This window comes from Exophiala mesophila (assembly GCF_000836275.1).
Source record: "Exophiala mesophila strain CBS 40295 unplaced genomic scaffold supercont1.5, whole genome shotgun sequence".
Lineage (NCBI taxonomy): Eukaryota > Fungi > Ascomycota > Eurotiomycetes > Chaetothyriales > Herpotrichiellaceae > Exophiala > Exophiala mesophila.
In genome coordinates, this window is record NW_015622508.1 from 662,363 (window position 1) to 681,780 (window position 19,418).

General features: G+C 50.3%; 3 protein-coding genes across 4 annotated transcripts; 2 read left to right on the forward strand and 1 right to left on the reverse strand.

Annotated features, from left to right (window-relative positions):
* The first annotated feature begins 9,996 nt into the window (after positions 1-9,996).
* On the forward strand, positions 9,997-14,299 carry PV10_07035. Of its 2 annotated transcripts, none has more exons than XM_016371891.1 (2): positions 9,997-13,439; positions 13,492-14,299. In XM_016371891.1, the coding sequence occupies exon 1, from the start codon at positions 10,568-10,570 to the stop codon at positions 12,266-12,268; it is 1,701 nt and encodes a 566-aa protein (XP_016221223.1). In that variant the 5' UTR covers positions 9,997-10,567; the 3' UTR covers positions 12,269-13,439; positions 13,492-14,299. The 2 variants fall into 2 exon arrangements, with proteins under 2 accessions (XP_016221223.1, XP_016221224.1); XM_016371892.1 differs by having other exon boundaries at positions 9,997-12,495; positions 12,551-14,299.
* PV10_07036 (dihydropteroate synthase) lies at positions 12,684-14,603 on the reverse strand. The gene is made up of 2 exons (XM_016371893.1): positions 13,940-14,603; positions 12,684-13,886 (listed from the first exon to the last, which is right to left on the reverse strand). Exons 1-2 carry the CDS (start codon positions 14,596-14,598, stop codon positions 12,746-12,748), a joined length of 1,800 nt encoding a protein of 599 aa, XP_016221225.1. The 5' UTR covers positions 14,599-14,603; the 3' UTR covers positions 12,684-12,745.
* An 802-nt stretch (positions 14,604-15,405) lies between these two features.
* Positions 15,406-17,084, forward strand: PV10_07037 (uncharacterized protein). Its single transcript, XM_016371894.1, has 7 exons — positions 15,406-15,745; positions 15,803-15,930; positions 15,985-16,055; positions 16,102-16,169; positions 16,222-16,314; positions 16,362-16,733; positions 16,805-17,084. Exons 1-7 carry the CDS (start codon positions 15,599-15,601, stop codon positions 17,003-17,005), a joined length of 1,080 nt encoding a protein of 359 aa, XP_016221226.1. The 5' UTR covers positions 15,406-15,598; the 3' UTR covers positions 17,006-17,084.
* The last annotated feature ends 2,334 nt before the right edge of the window (positions 17,085-19,418 follow it).

The following is a 19,418-nucleotide window of genomic DNA, read 5'->3' on the forward strand; positions in this document are numbered from 1 at the left end:
AGAGCTCCCGCAGAGTGCCTGAGTGACCCAGACCATGGCGCAGATCTCGGTGCGACGAAGATCAGTGCCTTTAAAGCAGTCCAAATACGAAACACCACCACCATTCAAGTATTTTTCGACCTCGTTGGTATGCTGCATCATGGCGATGGTCTCGTCTGCGTTGAAGTCTGGGTCAGCGCCTTTAGTGGTCAGTCGGAGCAGTGACTTTTTGGCCATTTCTAGCTTCTCGTGTCTCACACACCACCAAGGAGATTCCGGTGCGAAAGTGACGGCCACGAGGATTGGTATCGCAAAAGCCCATTGCAGAGCGAATGGAATGCGGTAGGACCATTCAGAGGTGTTGTGAACCAAGGCTCGAATGACGGCAACACCACAAAGTTGGCCAATCAGCCAGCACAAATTGACGCTGCTGGTCAGGTAGGCTCGAAGCGCGACTGGCATGACCTCTGCAGCGTATGTTGTACTCAAGGTCTGGAAAACGCCCCTATCCACTCGTCAGGATCGGCTAATGTAGGCATATGAGACACTTACCAGGGCAAACCGCACAGAACCTGAGCAGCAAGGAGCATTTGAATATTGATGGCAAAAAAGGCGATGAATACGAACAAGGACATCCAAATTAAGGTAAAGACCATTGTTTTGTGGTATCCGAAACGATCGGTAAGAAAGCCATTGAACATCAAGCCTAGAATTTCGCCCGAGACAGCGGCGTTGGTGAGGCCTGACTGCCACGCGGGAGATATTTGATAATCTCGCTGATCCGGAGGTGCTTGTGGGTTCAGCGGCCGGCCATATGAACGTCTGAAAACTGGAAAGGCATAAAAGCTATTGATGAGGGTCAAGTCGTAACCCTCCATGACAATGGTCATACTCAAGACCAAGGACCATAGCATTGCCTTCGGATACAGTCGACAACCTCGGATAAAAGTCATGGCATGTTCAACTTTTGTGGCGGCTCGCGCCTCGACCGATAAGCGTCGCAAGCTAGGGATTGCGGCAGAAAGTCCATGAAAGAGGTCATCATTGGACCGTGTGATCCTGAGGCGGTTTTCGAAGTCATGTTCGTCACCCTCATCGCTAGGAGCGGTCTTCAGGGGTTCCAGACGAGGTTCGCCGCCCGCGTGGGCATTGACAGTGACGAATTCCAGAAATTCAGAAGGATGAGGTTTGCCAAAAGAAGCGCGAGGATCGTCTGCAGCGCTGGGATCGCTCTGGCTTGAGTTACTCATATCGAGGAGGCGGAAGAGGAGGAGGAGGCAATGTGATTTTTGGCGCGCTTTCTCTATGTCACTGGATCCATGGTTCTTGGTAGAATCAATTCGTGGCTAGGTCGAACCCCGATGTCAAAGATTGGCAATGAGACAACGCGACCACGATAGCAAGATTCAAGACACCTGAAAATGAGGTTTTGAGGATCTTGTGCTGAACAAAGCACCGAGACTGAGGTGGGATGGGATGCTTGGGACACGAGAATCCAGGTTGTGTTCGTCAACCAGCATTTTGGGGTGTCTTGACGGCAAATGAATGGCTCTATGACCAGTTTTGTCCTCCGCATGACGAGGACTGTTATGGGGATGGTGGGGAGACGAGCAAGGATTCGAGTGGTACGACTTCCAGAGCTGGGTCTGCAGATTGCAACCGAAAGAAAGAGCGTGAGGCGCTGATTGAGGCTGGTGATTGGGGAGACGGCCATCTGGAAAGCCATGAGAAGACGCCATTGATGGAGAAAACCCCGCAAAAGCGGTCGACTGGGGTCTTGACAAGCGACAGTTTTGGGCATCCAATCCCACCAGCGAGCGGCGAAAATCAAAGTAGCCTTCGGCGAAATAGATCTCTATGAAAGGATTTCTAGAGCTGCACAACGCCATATTTCGTTCAGAATTGAAAATTGTGAGACTGTGTTGAGGCAAAGTTGGTATTTCCCTTGAATATCGTTTTCGACCTTCTAAAGATGTCTTGGGAATGAGACATCAATGCGAAAGCGTGCCCATGGAGATGTACGGAGGTATTCAGCCCCAGGCGATATGGACAGATGAGGTCATTATTGATTTTACCCCAGTTCTTGATGGTGTGTCAGGGGCGTTGGTCGAGTGCTTATGCCGATGCTTTAAGCGTGCAGCCGCACTTGCTTTCAGCACCCGGACCATCTTTGAGAGTGGGTTCCCTGGGATAATGGCATTAATGGTTGCCAACCCTGGTATCGCCGAGGTTTGGTTACCAAGGTTGTCAGATCTCAGGTGTACGCAAGAAAAAGAATGTCGTGGCAGTGGAATCATGAGGTTGAGGTTGAGGTTCAATATATTCACGTGCTTGCCTTGTGACTGTTGACAATTACTGTAATTAAGGAAGTTGCGTCCCTCGTCAATTCTGCTTTGGCGGAAAGGGCGACAGAGAGATGCGAGTATCACGTGCCTACGAACACGTGACTGCGACCTCGACGCGTCTGACGCGTAAAGTGGTTTTCTCGTCCGGCATGTCTGGTCAGAATTTCCACCCGCCCACCAGCAATAATTGAGAACCGACTCATAGACTTCCTTGTGCGCGAATCCGTAGCTAGCGAACCTATGCTCGCTACTCCCGAATCAAAACGTCTGTCATGTCCGAATTCGAGGCATCACCTCGCCAGTCCAAACGCAGACGAACCGGCACCTACTCCTCTGTACGGACCACTCTGAGCACAGCAATCGAAAGCCCACTTCCGAACTCAGGCAATAACGAGCCGGAATCTGGGCTCACAATAGAGAAAAACAGTGATAAAGACGCGTTGACAAGACTTGAAGAGGAGGAGAAATTGCATTCCACCGTGGAAGTCCACTCGAAGACACGAGAGAGGCGCAGTGTAGGAAAGAGGACAAGCACTTCTCGCAACGTTCAGCATGACTCTGATACTGATGAGCCCCCGGCACCTACTGCCAGCAAGGACCATACAGAGCAGACTCCTTCCGCTTCCAATACTACCACCAACGACGACAATACGGAACCTCAGACTCGGTCGAGCGGCCGCGCACGACGGCCTCCCAAGCGTTTTCTCGCCGAGGTAGACACCACTGCTGCACCATCAGCTATAGTCAAAGCATCAGTCAGAGGGCGTGCCTCTTCCCAAAGGCCTGTATTGGATGTCTTGAACGCCACGGTTGCATCACCTCAGCCCAAAGGCATTTTGACACCTTCCAGAAAAGAGCGAGGGACCAGGCCTCGCAAATCCGTTGTATTTGACGGCGATGAAAAACGCATTGAAGAGCAGCTAGGGTTCAAAGACATTGATGTTTCTGCAAAGAAAACCAGAAACAAGACTACCCCAAGACCCCGTAGCGTACCGTCCAAGAGATCGACTGACCTCGACGACGAGGTCGAGGTCCACAGTGATGAAGAGCCACGGAATGAGAATGAGTTCGACTCAATCGTCAACGACGCCCCTGATCTTGGAGATGTCCAATCTTTCGCTGCCGACTCAACTGATCTTCTACGGAAACAGTTGTTCACAGATGACGCGGTCGATGAAGAACCGGTAGCGAAGATCAAGCTTCAAGTCCTCGAACGCCTCACATCGACAGCCTTGACGCCAATCACGCATCTCGAAAAGGAATACAACGCCCTCCACAGTCTCTTGACAGCAACTATCAATGCAGGAGAGTCGAACTCCCTTTTGCTTATCGGTTCGCGAGGCTCAGGGAAATCTCTCTTGATTGGACATGCGCTGCACGACCTGGAGCGGCAGTTCAGTGGTGATTTCCACGTGGTGCGGCTAAATGGCTTTGTGCAGACCGATGACAAAGTGGCCTTGCGCGAGATATGGCGACAATTGGGGCGGGAGATGGCTGTTTCTGAAGACGAAACAGGTCAGGTCTCGAGCTATGCCGACACCATGGCCAGCTTGTTGACTTTACTCTCGCACCCTGACGACCTTGACGACCCGGATGCGATGATGGTTGACAGCCGCGACGACACAGTGGGTAAGACTGCGAAGAGTGTCATTTTTATCATGGACGAATTCGATCTGTTCACTACACATCCCCGGCAAACCCTGCTGTACAACCTCTTCGATATTGCCCAAGCGAAGAAGGCTCCCATTGCGGTGGTTGGGTGCAGCACCAGGACTGACGTTGTTGACCTTTTGGAGAAGCGTGTCAAGAGCAGATTCAGTCATCGTTGGCTTCATGTCCCTGCTATAAAGACTCTGGTGGGTTTCGAAGAAGCTCTCGTGGGCTCTATCTGTTTGCCGGTAGATGGCAAGGAGGCGATCAAAATCTCGAGCGACGATCTCGAGTGGAGAGATAGATGGAACAAGTTCATCAAGGTGTGTTCAGTCTACCTCGTTCATGGACAATTGCTGACCGTAAGGCATAGTCTCGCTTCATTCCGTCGTCAATGGTGCAATCACTACTCAAGAAGACCTTCTACAGCTCACGATGCTTGCCGGACTTACTATCTCAACTGTATGTCACTTTGGCAACCTTGCAGCTTCCACGAGAAGATGATGGCCCTGGCCATAATCTCGATATGAGCTACGACAAGGTCTTGTCCACACCTCCGTCTTTAATCAATCTTCTGCCACAGCTTCCTATCTTGCATCTCTCCCTCTTGATCGCCGCCGCACGCCTCGAGACCATCTACGATCTAACCAACGTGAGCTTCACGTTGGCACACAGCCACTACCGTGAGTTGTTGACCCGTTTCAAGTTGCAACGTTCAGCTTCTGCTGCTCTTGTGTCTGGCGGAGGGTTTGCCGGCGCCGGACTGCGGTCATGGAGCACAGACACTGCACGAAGTGCTTGGGAGGACTTGGCCCTGTGGCAGATCATCATGCCAACTTCTGGGCTGGGTGGAAGTTCAGGTAGTAAACTTCTGGACGAGGGGTTGGCGGGCGAAGCTGCAACTTCCAAGCTCTTCAAAATCGACGTCACTTTGGACGAGCTCGCGTGGGCTGTCAAGCAGAAATTAGACACTGCTGGGGCAGGAGATGTTCTGAGAAAGTGGTGTAAGGAAATATGAGGTCAGAGACTTGAACCATGTAGTGATTATGAGAAGGGTGTGCATCACAAGACATGTCCAACGATGACTGCTCCGTGTACAGACACAGAAGCTGGCACTTACAAATGTCAGACACGCAGGTGTCACTCACTAGACTAGACGTGGTCAATCTGAGTGCAGCAGACACAACTGTACCATGTGACCAAAAACCATGTATCATGTCCAATGGCGGTGATCGACCTTGTGCAACATTCCACTTCTTCTATCAAGCGTCTCGTATAGAAACCGGCGGCCAACAACGTCAATTTGCTTCGTGTTCGCCGTAGACTCGGAAAGGAAAAATCAGCCATTGCTGGGTCTGTCAATGGGTACGAGGGAATGGGGCGGGAGGCCCAATAGTCTTGGGCTGCAAATGAGACAATGTCGGCAAAAGACGCCGCTGATGGCTCCGCCTGAACTCAATCCCACACGAGGACTACCCCATAAGTCAATGGTAGTTTGAGTCTGGCGTGGGGAGAAGGTTCGTAGTAGCAGGACCACCAGCCTCAAACCAACGAGATGGTCGCGCACAGCTAAGGAGGAAAGAATATCCAATGATATGAGCATGGGGAGCAAGGTGAGCATGGGTGAACGGCTGTCCCTAGGAAGAGCTAAGTCGACTTGACATGAGCGTCGAAGCCTGGGCCGTTTCCAATGCATCAGTGGGACATGGGATGGGAGACGGGGATGATGGTGCGTACCCTGCGTACTTATGCGTACCAGGCTACTTAACAAACGCCATCCCTGTCCAGGCGCCCGGAAGGTTTTCCTATGCCTCTACTTCCTCTGGTTCGGGAGATGCAAGTCTGTGCAGAAAGATGCTTCAGCAAAGCGGAGTGACTGGGTCCGATATGACTTGCCTTGGTTGATTTGTTGGCGATGTCGTTGAATATCGGTTGGAGACATCTTCCAACTCAGTGCCAAGTAGAATCCTTACATTCGTTGTAAAAGTGGTGATGGCTGGCCTTCTGTGTGTTGTTCGTCTGGTCCAATTAAAAGGCACAAAGGGTAACATGACTGCTAGCTCATGCAGCATGATGGCAAGCGTTCCAATTGTGTATGGTGCTGACGGTTGGATAAATCGACCAACTGTCAAGTTGTGACCACTACTGAAAACAATCTGCATTCATGAAAAGGCGATGAGGCCTTGAAAGGGTCTCGCCTCCTGGCTCGGCGTTGACCGCTTTTGTTTCCAGTCCAGGTAGCGAACCCTTGATCCGAAAGTACGGAGTACGCTGTTCAGAATCCGTAAACCGGTTCCCCGGCACCAAGGCCAAGATTGTTGCATCAAAACTCCGGACGCACAATTGGGACACTTGCAGGTATATGGTCCCCACTTGGATCCGGTGAGGGTTGACTATTGATCTTTGAGGTGAGGAGTCGTCGAGATAAGCTGAAGCGACTTCTGACCACTTGACCAGGAGCTTTGTTGAAGGTCCAGACTCAAACGAAAGACGAAAGACGAAAGACGCGTTGATTTTCACAAGCGGTCCATTGTTCCTTCCCCAATTTCAAAGCAATTGTCGGCTCTTTCCGTGCCATCTCGCGAGCCCCAAACTTTAATTCATCTTCAATCTTCCATCTTCAACCTCCGTCTCTTTTTCTCTCATCCCTTCTCCCTTTTCATCTGCTCTCAGGACTCAAGATCTGTGTGTGAGTTAGCAGCTCTTCAAGCAGTGATGATACTAATCCTCTTTCCTCGTTGTTGACACCAACATCTGATCATTTTTCTATCATATGGAAAGTTCCAATGCCTTGAACCATATACCAATCCTGAGTCGTCCCAGGGGTAGGTAGGTGTCCCAGATGACTTGACGACAACTCTGAATCAAATTTTCCTTTTTCCTTATAATATCAAGCCAATTTTCAATTTTTCACACTTGAAAAAATGTGTCCACACTAGTCCACCCCATGCCTGCTTCATAAGGTCGATCGTGGTCCTCAGTTTGGACAACACTTGACACCACCAAGGGAGAAAGACAACCAGTCTTGCAAGATTCAATGCATGAAAGAACAATGTCAACAGCTTCTGGACAATTGCCGTGTGCTGATCAATGCCAGATACCTCACAATTCATCGGGAGTGTTCCTGACTCTTTTCTCACACATCAGCCTCGCCCCTTTCAGATAGCTTGGCACCACTCCTCTTTGGTATAAACATCCGGCAGTGCTCAGAGACGCTTTAGGGCATTGCCGGTCATGTTCGCAGGGTTAATCTTGCCGTGGGCGAAATCCCACCACTATGCTCCACATCAGCATGGATCTCTATCAGACTTGCCTCAGCGATAAACCAGATCCAATTGGAACCAAGCTGAAGCTCTGCTCCGAACATGACCCAGAGGTCGCAACCATGTTTTTGCCCATGCAAGCATCCGATCCCCCGCTTGCACCATCCATGAAAGACCAATCCAAAGATTCCCTTTGTTGTCCAATGCCTTCCCCCTTGGACTTTGTCCAATCGACAGAGGCCAAGTGCTCAACCAGGGACTATGCGAACATGCCGATGAAGAGGAGGTGCAGTGGTCCGACTCTCTTTGGAAGTCTGAGCATGATTGATTCTCGCGCTCCTTCTATCGGCTTTCACTAGCCCGTAGAGAGGTTGGCGCAATGAGACAGGCCGTGGGCAGGCCGAACCATGAAGATCGTCGATATCCCTATAAAATCCGGTTTTCGGCTCCAATGAAGCTCGTGTCTTCTTTATGATGCATCTTTTTGACGTCAAACAATTGGTTTACCATTCGCCGGTGCAGCTTTGACTTTGGAAAATCTCATTTCGTGCTTGAACAAAAGACGTGTCAAGCATGGCGTCGAAACAGTGCTCATTGGCTAGGACTCACCCAAACAGTGCGTGCGACCAGATTGTCGGTGCAGTGACTGCTTGGTTAGTTGTGCAACCCCAATCATGCTGACTTCTGTTTGCAGCTATCCAGGGATTTTACACATGGCAACTACAGATAGGTCGAGACGCCGGCTGTGTAGCGACTCGAGGTAAGCGGACTTTGTTCCATCTAGCTCTAAGGGGGATACGAGCTGACGCCAATTGTTGGCATTGCCATAGATGATGCCAACCAAGGGCCGCTTCTTCACACGATGTACTCTTCCCGGCTCCGAACTATGTCGACACGCGGATTGCTGCATCTGTCTCGAGACATAAAGGGATGGTCTAGCAGTGATGCTTCGAATTCACCAACTCCGAATCCCAATCCCAATTCTACTCCGACTCCTTCATCTCCTCCTCCTCCTCCTCCAAAGCCGGCCTCCCCACCTTTGCCAGGTGTTGATCAAAGGTTCAAATGACCACGATAAACCACGCCGACTACCCTCGCCCCAGTGCAATATGGACTTGCGAGTCCTATAATGACTGTAACGGCCGAAATTTGCAGGAATCATTTGATATGGCATGTTTGAAGCATGATCCAGAGGGGGAATCTGACACTCGTGGAACATTTTGGTCAAGCATGGCTTGATATATTTTCTGTCGACAATTTTGACGCGCTCATACACCTCAATATGATATTCCACCTGGCTAAGATTCTTCTGAAGGATTGAATGTCAGCGTGTTTCATTCAGTCTCTTTCCAACCACGACTTAACTCGTTTCTATCTGAGAACCAGGGATGAAAAGAGATGACAGAGTGGCCCCGTGATCTAGATACAAGCAAAGATTTACAAGTATATATATATGTTTTTATTTGTTGATGAACATTTCAATCGCTACCTGGCGAGTTCTAAAACGCGACCTATGATCCAGAGATGACGAGAGAATTAAATGTACTTGGATCAGACCCGTCGTCGAAGGGCATCCTCTGTGCCTATCCAGAATATGGTACATCGAGTCATGGAGGGGTATGTCGACGTATGTCCGGCCCTGGCTCGGAGAAAATCAAGCGAGATCCCAAATCGGGGTCGCCTCGTAGTAGTGGACAAGACATGGCATTCTTAGAGCTGTCCATTGTGAGGCGAGGCATCATGTCTGATTGCCTCGATGCATTCTTTGTCACCCGATGAAGGAAAAGCGCCGGATGGAGCCTCCAGGAGGGCAAAGAAAGCGGTGCCACGACAGTCGAAAGAACTGCAAGATGCAAGGTGCAAGGTGCAAAAGGTGCATGAGGACTTCTTTTTTGGGGTTGAACTCACCCCACGCACACATCTTGTGGATTGTATCCATTGGATGCCTCAATCCAAGGTTGGGCATGAATTACATGTAAGAAGGGCAAATACCCAGTTACCAGTCGCCCCAGTGTGCCAGTTCACCAGTTCACCAGTTCACTTGGTTCATTCAATGCCTATCGGGAAAAAAAAGAGAGCCTTGGGAGCAAGCTTGTCGCCTTGCATGGATGGGATTGACTGATACCCACTACTTACCACCGTCACCATCAATCAATCAATCATTCGATCAATCAATCAGTCCATGAGAAACTTCACAATACATATCCCCTCGTGCGAACAAAGACAAAAGACAAAGACGGCAATTAGTCCCATTGCCAATTGGACTTTCAGGCAATAATTTCCTCGGCATCATTCCTGCTGCAATTTGTCGAAATTCATTTGCATTGCATTGCATTTCAGCCCACCCACACCCACACCCACACCCACTGACGCCCACACCTTTGGGGGGGGGATGGGTTTCCTAAGGCTGAGGGAGTTGGAGAGGAGATGTTGGGAATTGGTTTCTTTGTAACAAAGAGGACTTTTTTTGATTTGATTCGTCCATTTATTGTGTCCACAGGGCCGAGGGGGCCACCCTCACGCGGCCCCCATAGAAAGCCCGAGGGCCCTGCATTTTACCCACAGGGATTCCTCTGTCATTCATGCATCCATCCAACAAAGGTCAAGGTCACGCTTCTCGCCATGCATCGGGCAAAAAAAATGAGGACATATGTCAGTCACACCTTGACCTTTTCCTGCCAACCGGGGCCGGAATCATGAGGCACATCGCTGTAATCGGCCATGCATCCTTCAAGTGCATACGAACTTGACCTTTGAGACTTTGTCTCTTCCGGATCTGACTCTTTTCTGGTCTCTTGGTGCCTTGAGTCCTTCGTTCCTTTCAAGCCTATAACCCCCCCGCTCTAACTTCCCGGGCGGTAGTCGTTTTCCTCTTGCAAGTCGACCTGACAACGTAACGTGTCAGATTCTCGTTCATCCACCTCCTTTGCCCTGGGGCCTACAGGCCTTATCTAGCCGGTCAAGCCTGTTGCAGTTGACCTTTGCCTAACCAATTATCATTGTACTGGGTGACCTGGTGCGCAACCCAGTCCACATGGTTTAGAAGCCGGGATCCAGGTTCCTCTGTGCCCACCTACACAAATACACAAATGAGGCACTGATTTGAAGTTTCACAAAATCTTCTGCCGCGTGATGGATGCCTTTGCTGCACCACCACCACCATCACTGCAACCACCAGCAACGCGTCAGCTGTGCACACACATGTCATCGGTTTGAACGTTCAAATAAGTCCAACCGTTCCGTCAACAGTGGCACGTCATCCAACCAAGAAAATTCCGAGTCGCCTTGCAAACTTGCAAAAGTCCTGGGTTGGCAAATGGTCGTCTTAACATGGTCGACTCTAGTCCAACTCGGGAGCAATGGGAAGAAAAGAAGCACTTAGTACTCAGCCTGTACATCGGCCAGAACTCGACAGCGAAAGAAGTCGTCGCTCATCTCAAACGAAACCATGGCTGGAACATTTCCACCCGCCAGCTCAAAAGTCGACTTCAGGATTGGAACGCGAGCGGACATAAGAGAACCCGGGCTCCTTACTATCTGGCCATGATGACGGTTGCAAACCACCATTATAACAAGGATCGGCTTCGTACCACCTTTCAAGTCCCAAAGAGGTACACCAAGGAGGTCATCGACTTCTCCAAGATCCAGAAGGAAGTCAATCGCATTGAAGGTGGCTATGACAAGCTCCCTCCACTGACTGCAGCGAAACAGATGCTTCTCAATGCAGGGTATACATGGGAGACTCCGTCGTGCCGCACCATTCGTGGCCGGGAGAGACGGTATTCCTCCGACTCGGATTCTGTCCATCACAGACGCCAATTCTCCGCGGTTGAACGTGCCATCCCACCAATCGATCCGAACCAAGGTCTGAAAGTGGTTCATTCACCGTCTCAGATGCACGAGGATTTTGCATTTGCCGACATTCTTCACCAGGGCACCACACCTGCATCATCTAATTGCGGTGACAGGGTGAGAGTAGGTTCATGGGCAGGGCCATTTTGTTGGCAAGCATTTGACCCGAATCGGAATGCCGATGACCTTCGAGTTCATAAAGCAGCCGCGATGGAGCACTTTCGGTCCATGCTGATGCATAACTTCGACAACCAATACATCTTCCCTTGTTTGAGTTGGATGATCCTGGTTTTAGGTTCACATATGAAAACGGCCGAACTTCAAGAGTTTCTCTCATCCAGCTGTCAGGTGATTGTCGACAAGGATCCCAAGGGGCTGACGTACAGAGTTCCCTTTTGTTACACTCTCGCCGTGCAGACCGGGGACCGGCAGGGCAAGGAGGAGTACGGTAACCAGCTCGAGCAGTGCCACGACCAGATCAGACTCGTCTGGGGATCGGCCCACCCCAATACCTTGGTGGTAAAGTCAATCTATGCGTGGGACCTTCTTGAAGCATCGCAGTACTTGCGTGCCATTGAAGTCTTGGAGCCGGAACTTCAGACCTTTGAATATGTCATGGGCGCTGACGACCAGCTGACCATCAGTTGTCAAGCAATCCTGGCTCGAGCTTATCAAATGCGGGGCCAGCTTGAAAGAGCGATCGAGCTTCTGACCCAAGCAATTAAATCATTGGGCGACTTCAGAACCGAGTTCAAACCAACGTCATATCGGCTCCATCTCCGTCTGGGGACGCTGTTGGCACAGACTGGCAAGCTTTCAGAAGCCGAGAGGTATCTTTGGAAGGCAGTAAATGGCCGAATCGATGTCTTCGGATTGGGAGAAGCCAAGACATGGTCGGCGATTGATGAGCTGTGCAAGCTTCTCCAGCAAACAGGTCGCACTGAAGAACTCAATAGGTGGTTGCAGGTATGGGGGCGACATCCAGAATGCTCACGACGGGATCTTGCCGACCTGTCACTCCGTATCAGCCACCGAGCACGCGAGGGCCTGAATCAGAATCAGAACCCGACGCGCAGGCCAAGCGAGACAATGATCCATCGTTTAGGGCGTGTCAACTGCTCCCCAACTGACCAGGCTCTCGCCAAATTTCAACTTCCTCCATGGAAGAGGGTTCTCTGAAAGTTTCAGCTGCCGGAGTATCCAACACCCTTGTTGCAATTGTGTTTGTGTTCTATGTTTCTTTCAAGCCGTGGTAAAACTCCTACCATTTAAGCCCCGAGTCAAGGAATCCATGGACGAGTCGTTTCGGATTAGAAGAGGGATGGATGTATTGGTTTTATTGGTGGAGCTTCACCTTGGGTGGCCATGCATGCTATTTCATGCCTTGATTTGAAGCGAGTGAGCAGGTATTCTTTATCGATGGGAGCCGGAGGTGTAATCGGCGGCATTGACATGATTTAGGCCCATTTTGGTCCGTGAATTCATCGACTCTGAGCGCTAGACATGGTTGGGTCCTGGCGGATTGAATTAACCAACCACTTTATTAACAGAGTCTTCCGTATCCGACCCCTGTGAAAGGTTGGCTAGGGCTAACAACCCGAGACAGGCATACATCGAATTAGCGGTAAATGAGATACAGGTCATGAGCGATCTTGTTCATTTGACTTTCGAATTCTTGGCTGCGTCAATCTGCTGATCGCCGAGTACGAAAGAAGAGGTATCTGACTCAGCCCCGTGGTCGTCGGCGCTGGCAGGCCTGGTGTTATAGGACGAGTCTCGGCGGCGGTAGATTGCATCAGACATCCTTACTACCTGGGCCATGGGGTAGATATCGTGAACTCGGACCATATCAGCCCCACCGGCAATGCTGGCAATGACAGTTGCAGCGGTGCCGTACTGTCGCTGGTCTGGTTCCGAGATGTCTGTGATTTTGCCGATGAACCCTTTGCGGCTGGTGCCGACGAGCCATGCAAAATTTGATAAGTCGTCGATGCCATCTAAGGGGGGCTTCCTCAGAACATGTAGATGGCGAAGGAGTTCCAAGTTCTGACCCTCGTCTTTGGCGAAACCGATGCCCGGATCCAGGATGATTCTCCATGGATATATTCCAGCGGCCAAGGCATCCTTGACACGCTGTGCCAGCTCTTGACGGACGCCAGTAACAACGCCTTCGGGGTAGTCGGTTAGAGTGGTCATGGTCTGCGGATTGCCCCTCATGTGCATGAGAATGATAGTCTTGCCCAGCTCAGCGACAGTGGCGAGCATCCTATCGTCCAAGGTTCCAGCGGATACATCGTTAATGATGTCTGCCCCTGCACGGATGCTCTCTCGGGCAACAAGAGAATGAAAGGTATCAACGCTGATGGGAATGGCAGCGTGACAAGACTGAGCTCTCATGGCAGTGATCCACGGCATGACTCGGGCCAGCTCTTCTTCAGCGCTGATAAAAGTTGCGCCCGGGCGAGTGCTTTGGCCTCCAATGTCGAGGATGTCGAGTCCAGCAGTGATAATCTGGTCCAGATGTTGACGCCTGGCACTGGGAGAGGATTCGAAATTGGAGAGTTTGGTGTTGGAGAAAGAATCGGGGGTGGCGTTGAGGATAGCCATGACCAAGGTGCGGCGGTTGGGGTCTTGTGATCGAATAAGACCACCATGGCCGTGGGCTGAACCTATTCCCATGACTGTGACGGACGACATGGTTGGATCTTTTGGGGTTAGAGACTCGAAATGCTGACGGATTGAGCGGGTCGAGGCATTTGGAGAAAATGAGGGTGGGAGGATTAGATCTGGTAGTATACTGTCACGAAATCTCAGCAGCAGGGATGTTAGAAGGACACAGTCTAGGCTTACTCGCACAGGGGCCTCAGCACGAATTCTCTTTCTAGCATTAAGGGATGTGGAACGTGGAGGCGGTCGTGTTTGATGTGGTCATTGTCATAGAGCAAAACATCCAAGTCGATGGTTCTTGGTCCGTTCCGAATCGAGCGGACTCTTCCTAGTCGAGATTCAATCCCTTGAAGGAGATCCAGGAGGTCGAGAGGGGGGAGGGTCGTTTCGACCTCGCAGACGCCATTCAGAAATGCCTCTTGGTCGTCGTAGTACATGGGTTTGGTCTCGTACAAATGACTGGTCTTGGTGATTTGAAGTCCTGAATCCTTGATATGCTTCAGTGCTGATTCAATGTTGGTTATTCTGCTCTCCTTTGTCAAGTTGCTGCCGAAGCTGATGACCGCTCTGTGAAGGCCTCCTTCGGAGAATGATAGTTGCGGCATATTTGTGTCAGCAGGTTTGGAATATGGTCTGGAACACATGATACGTGGACTGCCTCGGACAAGAGTCCTGACCGTGGTGAGTGGCCGATTTGTCAAGATGCGAGGACAATTGACATATTGACGTTGTTGTATGCCACGATGCGATGTTTTTCCTCTGGAAGGTGCTAATCTCGGTATTTTGGTCAGGAAACAAGGGTGGAAAGAAATCACTTCATAGGGTTTGAGTTTGAGTGACATGGGGCCTTCCTCGAAAAGAATTTCATCTGATGATCAAGGGACAGACTCGCCTTGAAGACGAGGTGGACGTGGAAAAGGAAACTTTTGTTCACTAAGAAATTAAAATTCACTGTCTGACACAACAATCCTGCCTCTACGTGCAGAATTTCTTAGTTATCGAGGATATCTCTTGCCAAGGCCTGTGTCAGGCATTGGATTATTTACGATGTACCAATCTCAAGGTTGTTGGACGTCCTGGAAGGATATTTGGGAAGGCACAGACGATTCGTAGAGGATCTTGTGGCAACTTAGCCGAAGGTTCGTCATTTGGTGGATGCCACGACCGGTCACCTGATTTTCGCAAGATTTTCGCAACTGAACAATAGGTATACACAAGTCACATCATCGACAATGGAAGATGTTCTCCATGTATATGAGTCAATACAATGCAGGACAGTGAGAACATGTTGATATATTTTTGATTCAGGGACATCATATGTGGTAAGTAAGGTGGCAAGGTTCGAAATACGACATACGAACTGCGAGTTTCAATCCGGAAACTACCCGGTCTGTTGCCATGTGCATCCCTAGGCATCCTTTAGGTGTGTTTGGGCCTTGGCCCGCCCCATGGCCCCGAGGTTCGTAATGGACCTTTACCCCAGAAGAAGGGATGGAGTACGCCTAAAGACGCTAGACTGTCGCCTGGGGAGCGTGGTAGGCTGGAACTCTGACACGGAGTTGCTCCGCTCCTCGGAATCTCCACATTCATGTCCTGTCACGGCAGGTGCCTCGGTACTTTGACCATTTCCATGATCACAAACTGCACCAGCCTTTGCAAAGGAGGACACACGACGCACTCTACCCTTTCTTCATCTCTTTTTGTTTGCATTTCATTTTCTCTTCTTCCATCCTTGACATCCATCTGAGTTTTCACCTCTATTCTCACCGTCATCAACAACACTACCATCAAGCGACACGCTCCCTATCCTCAATTAATTGATCACTCCACCATCCCCTCACAATGGCCTCCCCACAGCAGCTGAAGACCACCACCACCGATCTTCTCAAGATCAAACACCCAGTGATCCTGGCTGGCATGAACGTTGCTGCTGGGCCCAAGCTGGCTGCAGCAGTCACCAATGCCGGTGGCCTCGGTGTCATTGGAGGAGTAAGACAAGCCCTGCCACATCACCTGTTTATAGAACTTGAAGACTAACACCTTCAGGTTGGATACACACCAGACATGCTTCGAGAACAGATCGCTGAGCTGAAGGGCTACCTCAATGACAAGACCGCCCCCTTTGGTGTCGATCTCCTCCTCCCCCAGGTTGGTGGTAGCGCCAGAAAGACAAAGTGAGCAATCATGATACATTCTCCCAAGACAACGCACGAGACTAATTAGGTCAGTTATGATTACACAAAGGGAAAACTCGGTGAATTGGTTGACATCATCATCGAATCCAAGGCCGCACTATTTGGTATGCCGCAAGATCCTTCACTTCCTCCTCGCAGCTAACCTGTCAGTCTCCGCGGTCGGTGTTCCTCCTCGTGAGGTCGTCGACAAGCTACACTCGCATGGCATTCTCTACGCTGTAAGTCTACCTTCGTCAACAAGGTCTGACCATTCTGCTGATCCTTGACCAGAACATGATCGGACACGTTAAGCACGTCAAGAAGTGTTTGGAGCTCGGCGCCGACATCATCTGCGCCCAGGGCGGAGAAGGCGGTGGACACACTGTATGTCTGATCCAATCCCATGTCCTCTTCCCTTACTCATTCTGCAGGGTGATATTCCCACCAGCATCCTCATCCCCGCCGTCGCAAAGATCCTCCGTGAGGCACCAAACTCCAAATTCACTGGCAAGCCCGTCCAGTTGGTCGCCGCCGGTGGTATTTTCAACGGCCAATCTCTAGCCGCTGCCTTGACTCTGGGTGCTTCAGCCGTCTGGGTTGGCACCAGATTCGTTTTGTCCGAGGAGGCTGGTGCTCCCAAGGCCCACCAGGAAGCCGTCCGCACTGCTGGCTTCGATGACAACATTCGCACCATCATCTTCACTGGCCGACCCCTCCGAGTGCGAAACAACGAGTATATTAAAAACTGGGAAGAGAATCGACAAGCTGAGATCAAGACCCTCACCTCCAAGGGTGTTATCCCTGTAAGTCCAAACCCATCAGTCCATCACGCCACACAGGCACAGCACTAATCAATCTTCTCCTCCCGCCACAGGTTGAGCATGACTTCGAAGAGAAAGGTGATGATCTCACAGATGATGATATGGAAAATGCGCGTCCTTTCCTGATGGGCAAAGCCGCTGCTGTGGTCAACGAGAAGAAGTCTGCCCGCGCCATTGTCGACGAATTCGTGAACGATGCTGTCGCTGTTCTGAAGGAGACCAATGGCTTAATTGTCTCCAAGAGCAAGCTATAGTCGATCCTTGTATCACATTTGGCCGTGTAAATGAACCTCGAGTAAAATATGACACACGTTGGCAATAGCGTTGTTTGGCTTCAGCTTTGCACTTCCCTCGTAGTCGCTGTAATTGCTGTGTTACCGAGTCATAGCTACTCTTCCTCTCGGAGAGCCTTTGTGACCCTTTATCACAGCTTGTCGAGACAATGGAGAAGAGACGAAGGTCACGGAGACACGTGAACATGGCAGAAAGTCACGTTCATTGCCAAGACCGCGAGATGGAGGCGGTGGCTCCTTCGAAGTTCGGCGTCAAGGCATCCATCCTCCATGAGAGAGGCAGGAGGTGAGGAGTCAATAAACCGGATCTTCCAAATTAAATGCACTTGCCGTTCTGTCCTGGTCTTCGTACCTGCCTCAACTACAAGGCTGACCGCGCCTTCCTGGTGCCCGCCACATCACGTGGCTACTGCGAACAGGCGTCATTATTAGTACCTTCTATTAGAATTCACTTTGCTGAAGTTGATGGTTGCTACTATCAATTAGACATATATTATGGGGTTTACATTGACGCCTCGTACTAATTAGCACCTTAACTCGCATCCGGCGTCTCCAAGGCCGGAACCAAAAGTCCACTTACTTACTCACCGGACCGACGCCCGGTCCGGAACTAGCGAACCACCCCGAGGGTTGTTGGAGGCTCTATCCTCAAGACCTTCGAATGTGTGAATGAATGCCATGTGCTCGCGCCTCTAAGTCGGCTCATCGTCCCTCTGGGGCTCTGTTTCCACGAAAGCTCTATGATGTCAATGCGATTTTCTTCTTTATAACCTGTTAAAAAGCAAGTGATTCGACTTCGTGAATACCTAGTAGACCTCGACAACTAACTCCAATTGAACTGCAACGTAGCGCCGCCTGTGACAATGATTATAGAGACAGAATGCTAGAAGACTCAGTATCAACATTTGTGAAAATCACAACTTCAACTCGAAAAGTGCAAAGAAGTTGTCCACATTCTAAAGATCAAGCGGTTTCTTAGAACCGGGGAATGCATCACTCCGGCCGGGGAACTGTGGTGACAGAGGTCCTTTCGGGCATAAGACACCTTACTTAGTCTCCGAAGACGATGGGTACAACTGACAGAGCAGAGTCAACTTCAAAACTTGTTGGTCTCGTGGCCGACATCGTCTTACAACGGCTTTTGAACGTCATACATCTTGCTGATATTATATATTTTATTCACTACTTGAGTTCCGGCATATAGCACAACTATACATAACTACCATCATGGCGCTCAACAACACCAAGTGGCCCTCAGATATCCCTGCCCCAGCTGCCTTGAAAACTTGGCTGGCAAAGGCCTTTGAAGCACTCGACTCGAAAGCTCCTGACTCTGGAGAGCAGCTGGCCGCCCTCTACGCTCCCAACGGTGTGATGTACGGAGCGGGCGGGAAAGCAGAAGGAACCAAAGGTGAGGACTTCTATACTGCGATCCCCAGCATCCTTAAAACACATTATTATCTGGGCTCACTGGTACGGTAGCCATTTCCGAAAGCCGCAAAGCAGCGTGGGATCATTTTGAATCTCGAAAACATGAGGTGTTGCAAGTGTTTGCTGGCAAAGCCGACTGGAGCGACTTCGTCTTCATTGGAAAGCTCTTAGCCGTGTTGAAAAACGGAAATACTGTCGAGACCGAGTTTATTGCTCAGATCCAGTTGACCGGCGACGTTGCGACTGACCCAAAGGGCCTGCTCTACAAGGTCTGGGGAGTAAGTATTTGAGAGACCGCGACTTTATAATTGATGTTTCATGCTGACACACGTTCAAGGACAGCGCTCCCTGGGTTAAGGCAATGTCCGGCTAAAAAGTTGTCAGAAGACCTTGCATAAAATATGTATAGAATACAGAGAACTGCATCGCATTACAATGCATATACAGCCATCTGAATGGCGTTAGTCCCATCGACTTCGTGTAGCAGTGCGATGTCTGTTTACTTCTTTTAAATCTTCATCGTGATATACTTAGGTATGCATAATCTTTATATCGGGCACTGGACACAATACCCAGCGATATTATTATTATCACATCCCTCCCTCCTCCGGGGAACCCATCTCCGCGCCGGTAAAATTGAGATCACGATTGCGCGAGTGTGGGGAAATCCGGAATTCGGAGAGAAATCAACATTTACTCCGGCCCTACATGTTAATAGCACCCATGATTCAGAGGAATCGATTGTTCCATTCAAGATGCAGCCGAGGCGCTCGTAAGTTGAACAAGAAACTTGTACTTGCACAGCACTGTAGTGAAAATCCGTCGAAATGCCATCCTTTAAGCGACTCGTCCGATTCGAAAGCACCGACGGCAAGGACTATTATGGGGAAGCACCAGAGTCCGCGGTCGGTCCTGACTTAGTGGGAACCGAGATTCCCGTGTA

Bases quoted from the DNA above. Each gene is read 5' to 3' on its own strand.
- PV10_07036 (XM_016371893.1), bottom strand. From the start codon at position 14,598: ATGTCACTCAAACTCAAACCCTATGAAGTGATTTCTTTCCACCCTTGT. The intron at 13,887-13,939 runs GTAAGCCTAGAC...ATTTCGTGACAG, and splicing joins GTGCTGAGGCCCCTGTGCGA to TATACTACCAGATCTAATCC.
- PV10_07037 (XM_016371894.1), top strand. From the start codon at position 15,599: ATGGCCTCCCCACAGCAGCTGAAGACCACCACCACCGATCTTCTCAAG. The intron at 15,746-15,802 runs GTAAGACAAGCC...TAACACCTTCAG, and splicing joins GCCTCGGTGTCATTGGAGGA to GTTGGATACACACCAGACAT. The intron at 16,170-16,221 runs GTAAGTCTACCT...ATCCTTGACCAG, and splicing joins CGCATGGCATTCTCTACGCT to AACATGATCGGACACGTTAA.
- PV10_07035 (XM_016371891.1), top strand. From the start codon at position 10,568: ATGGTCGACTCTAGTCCAACTCGGGAGCAATGGGAAGAAAAGAAGCAC.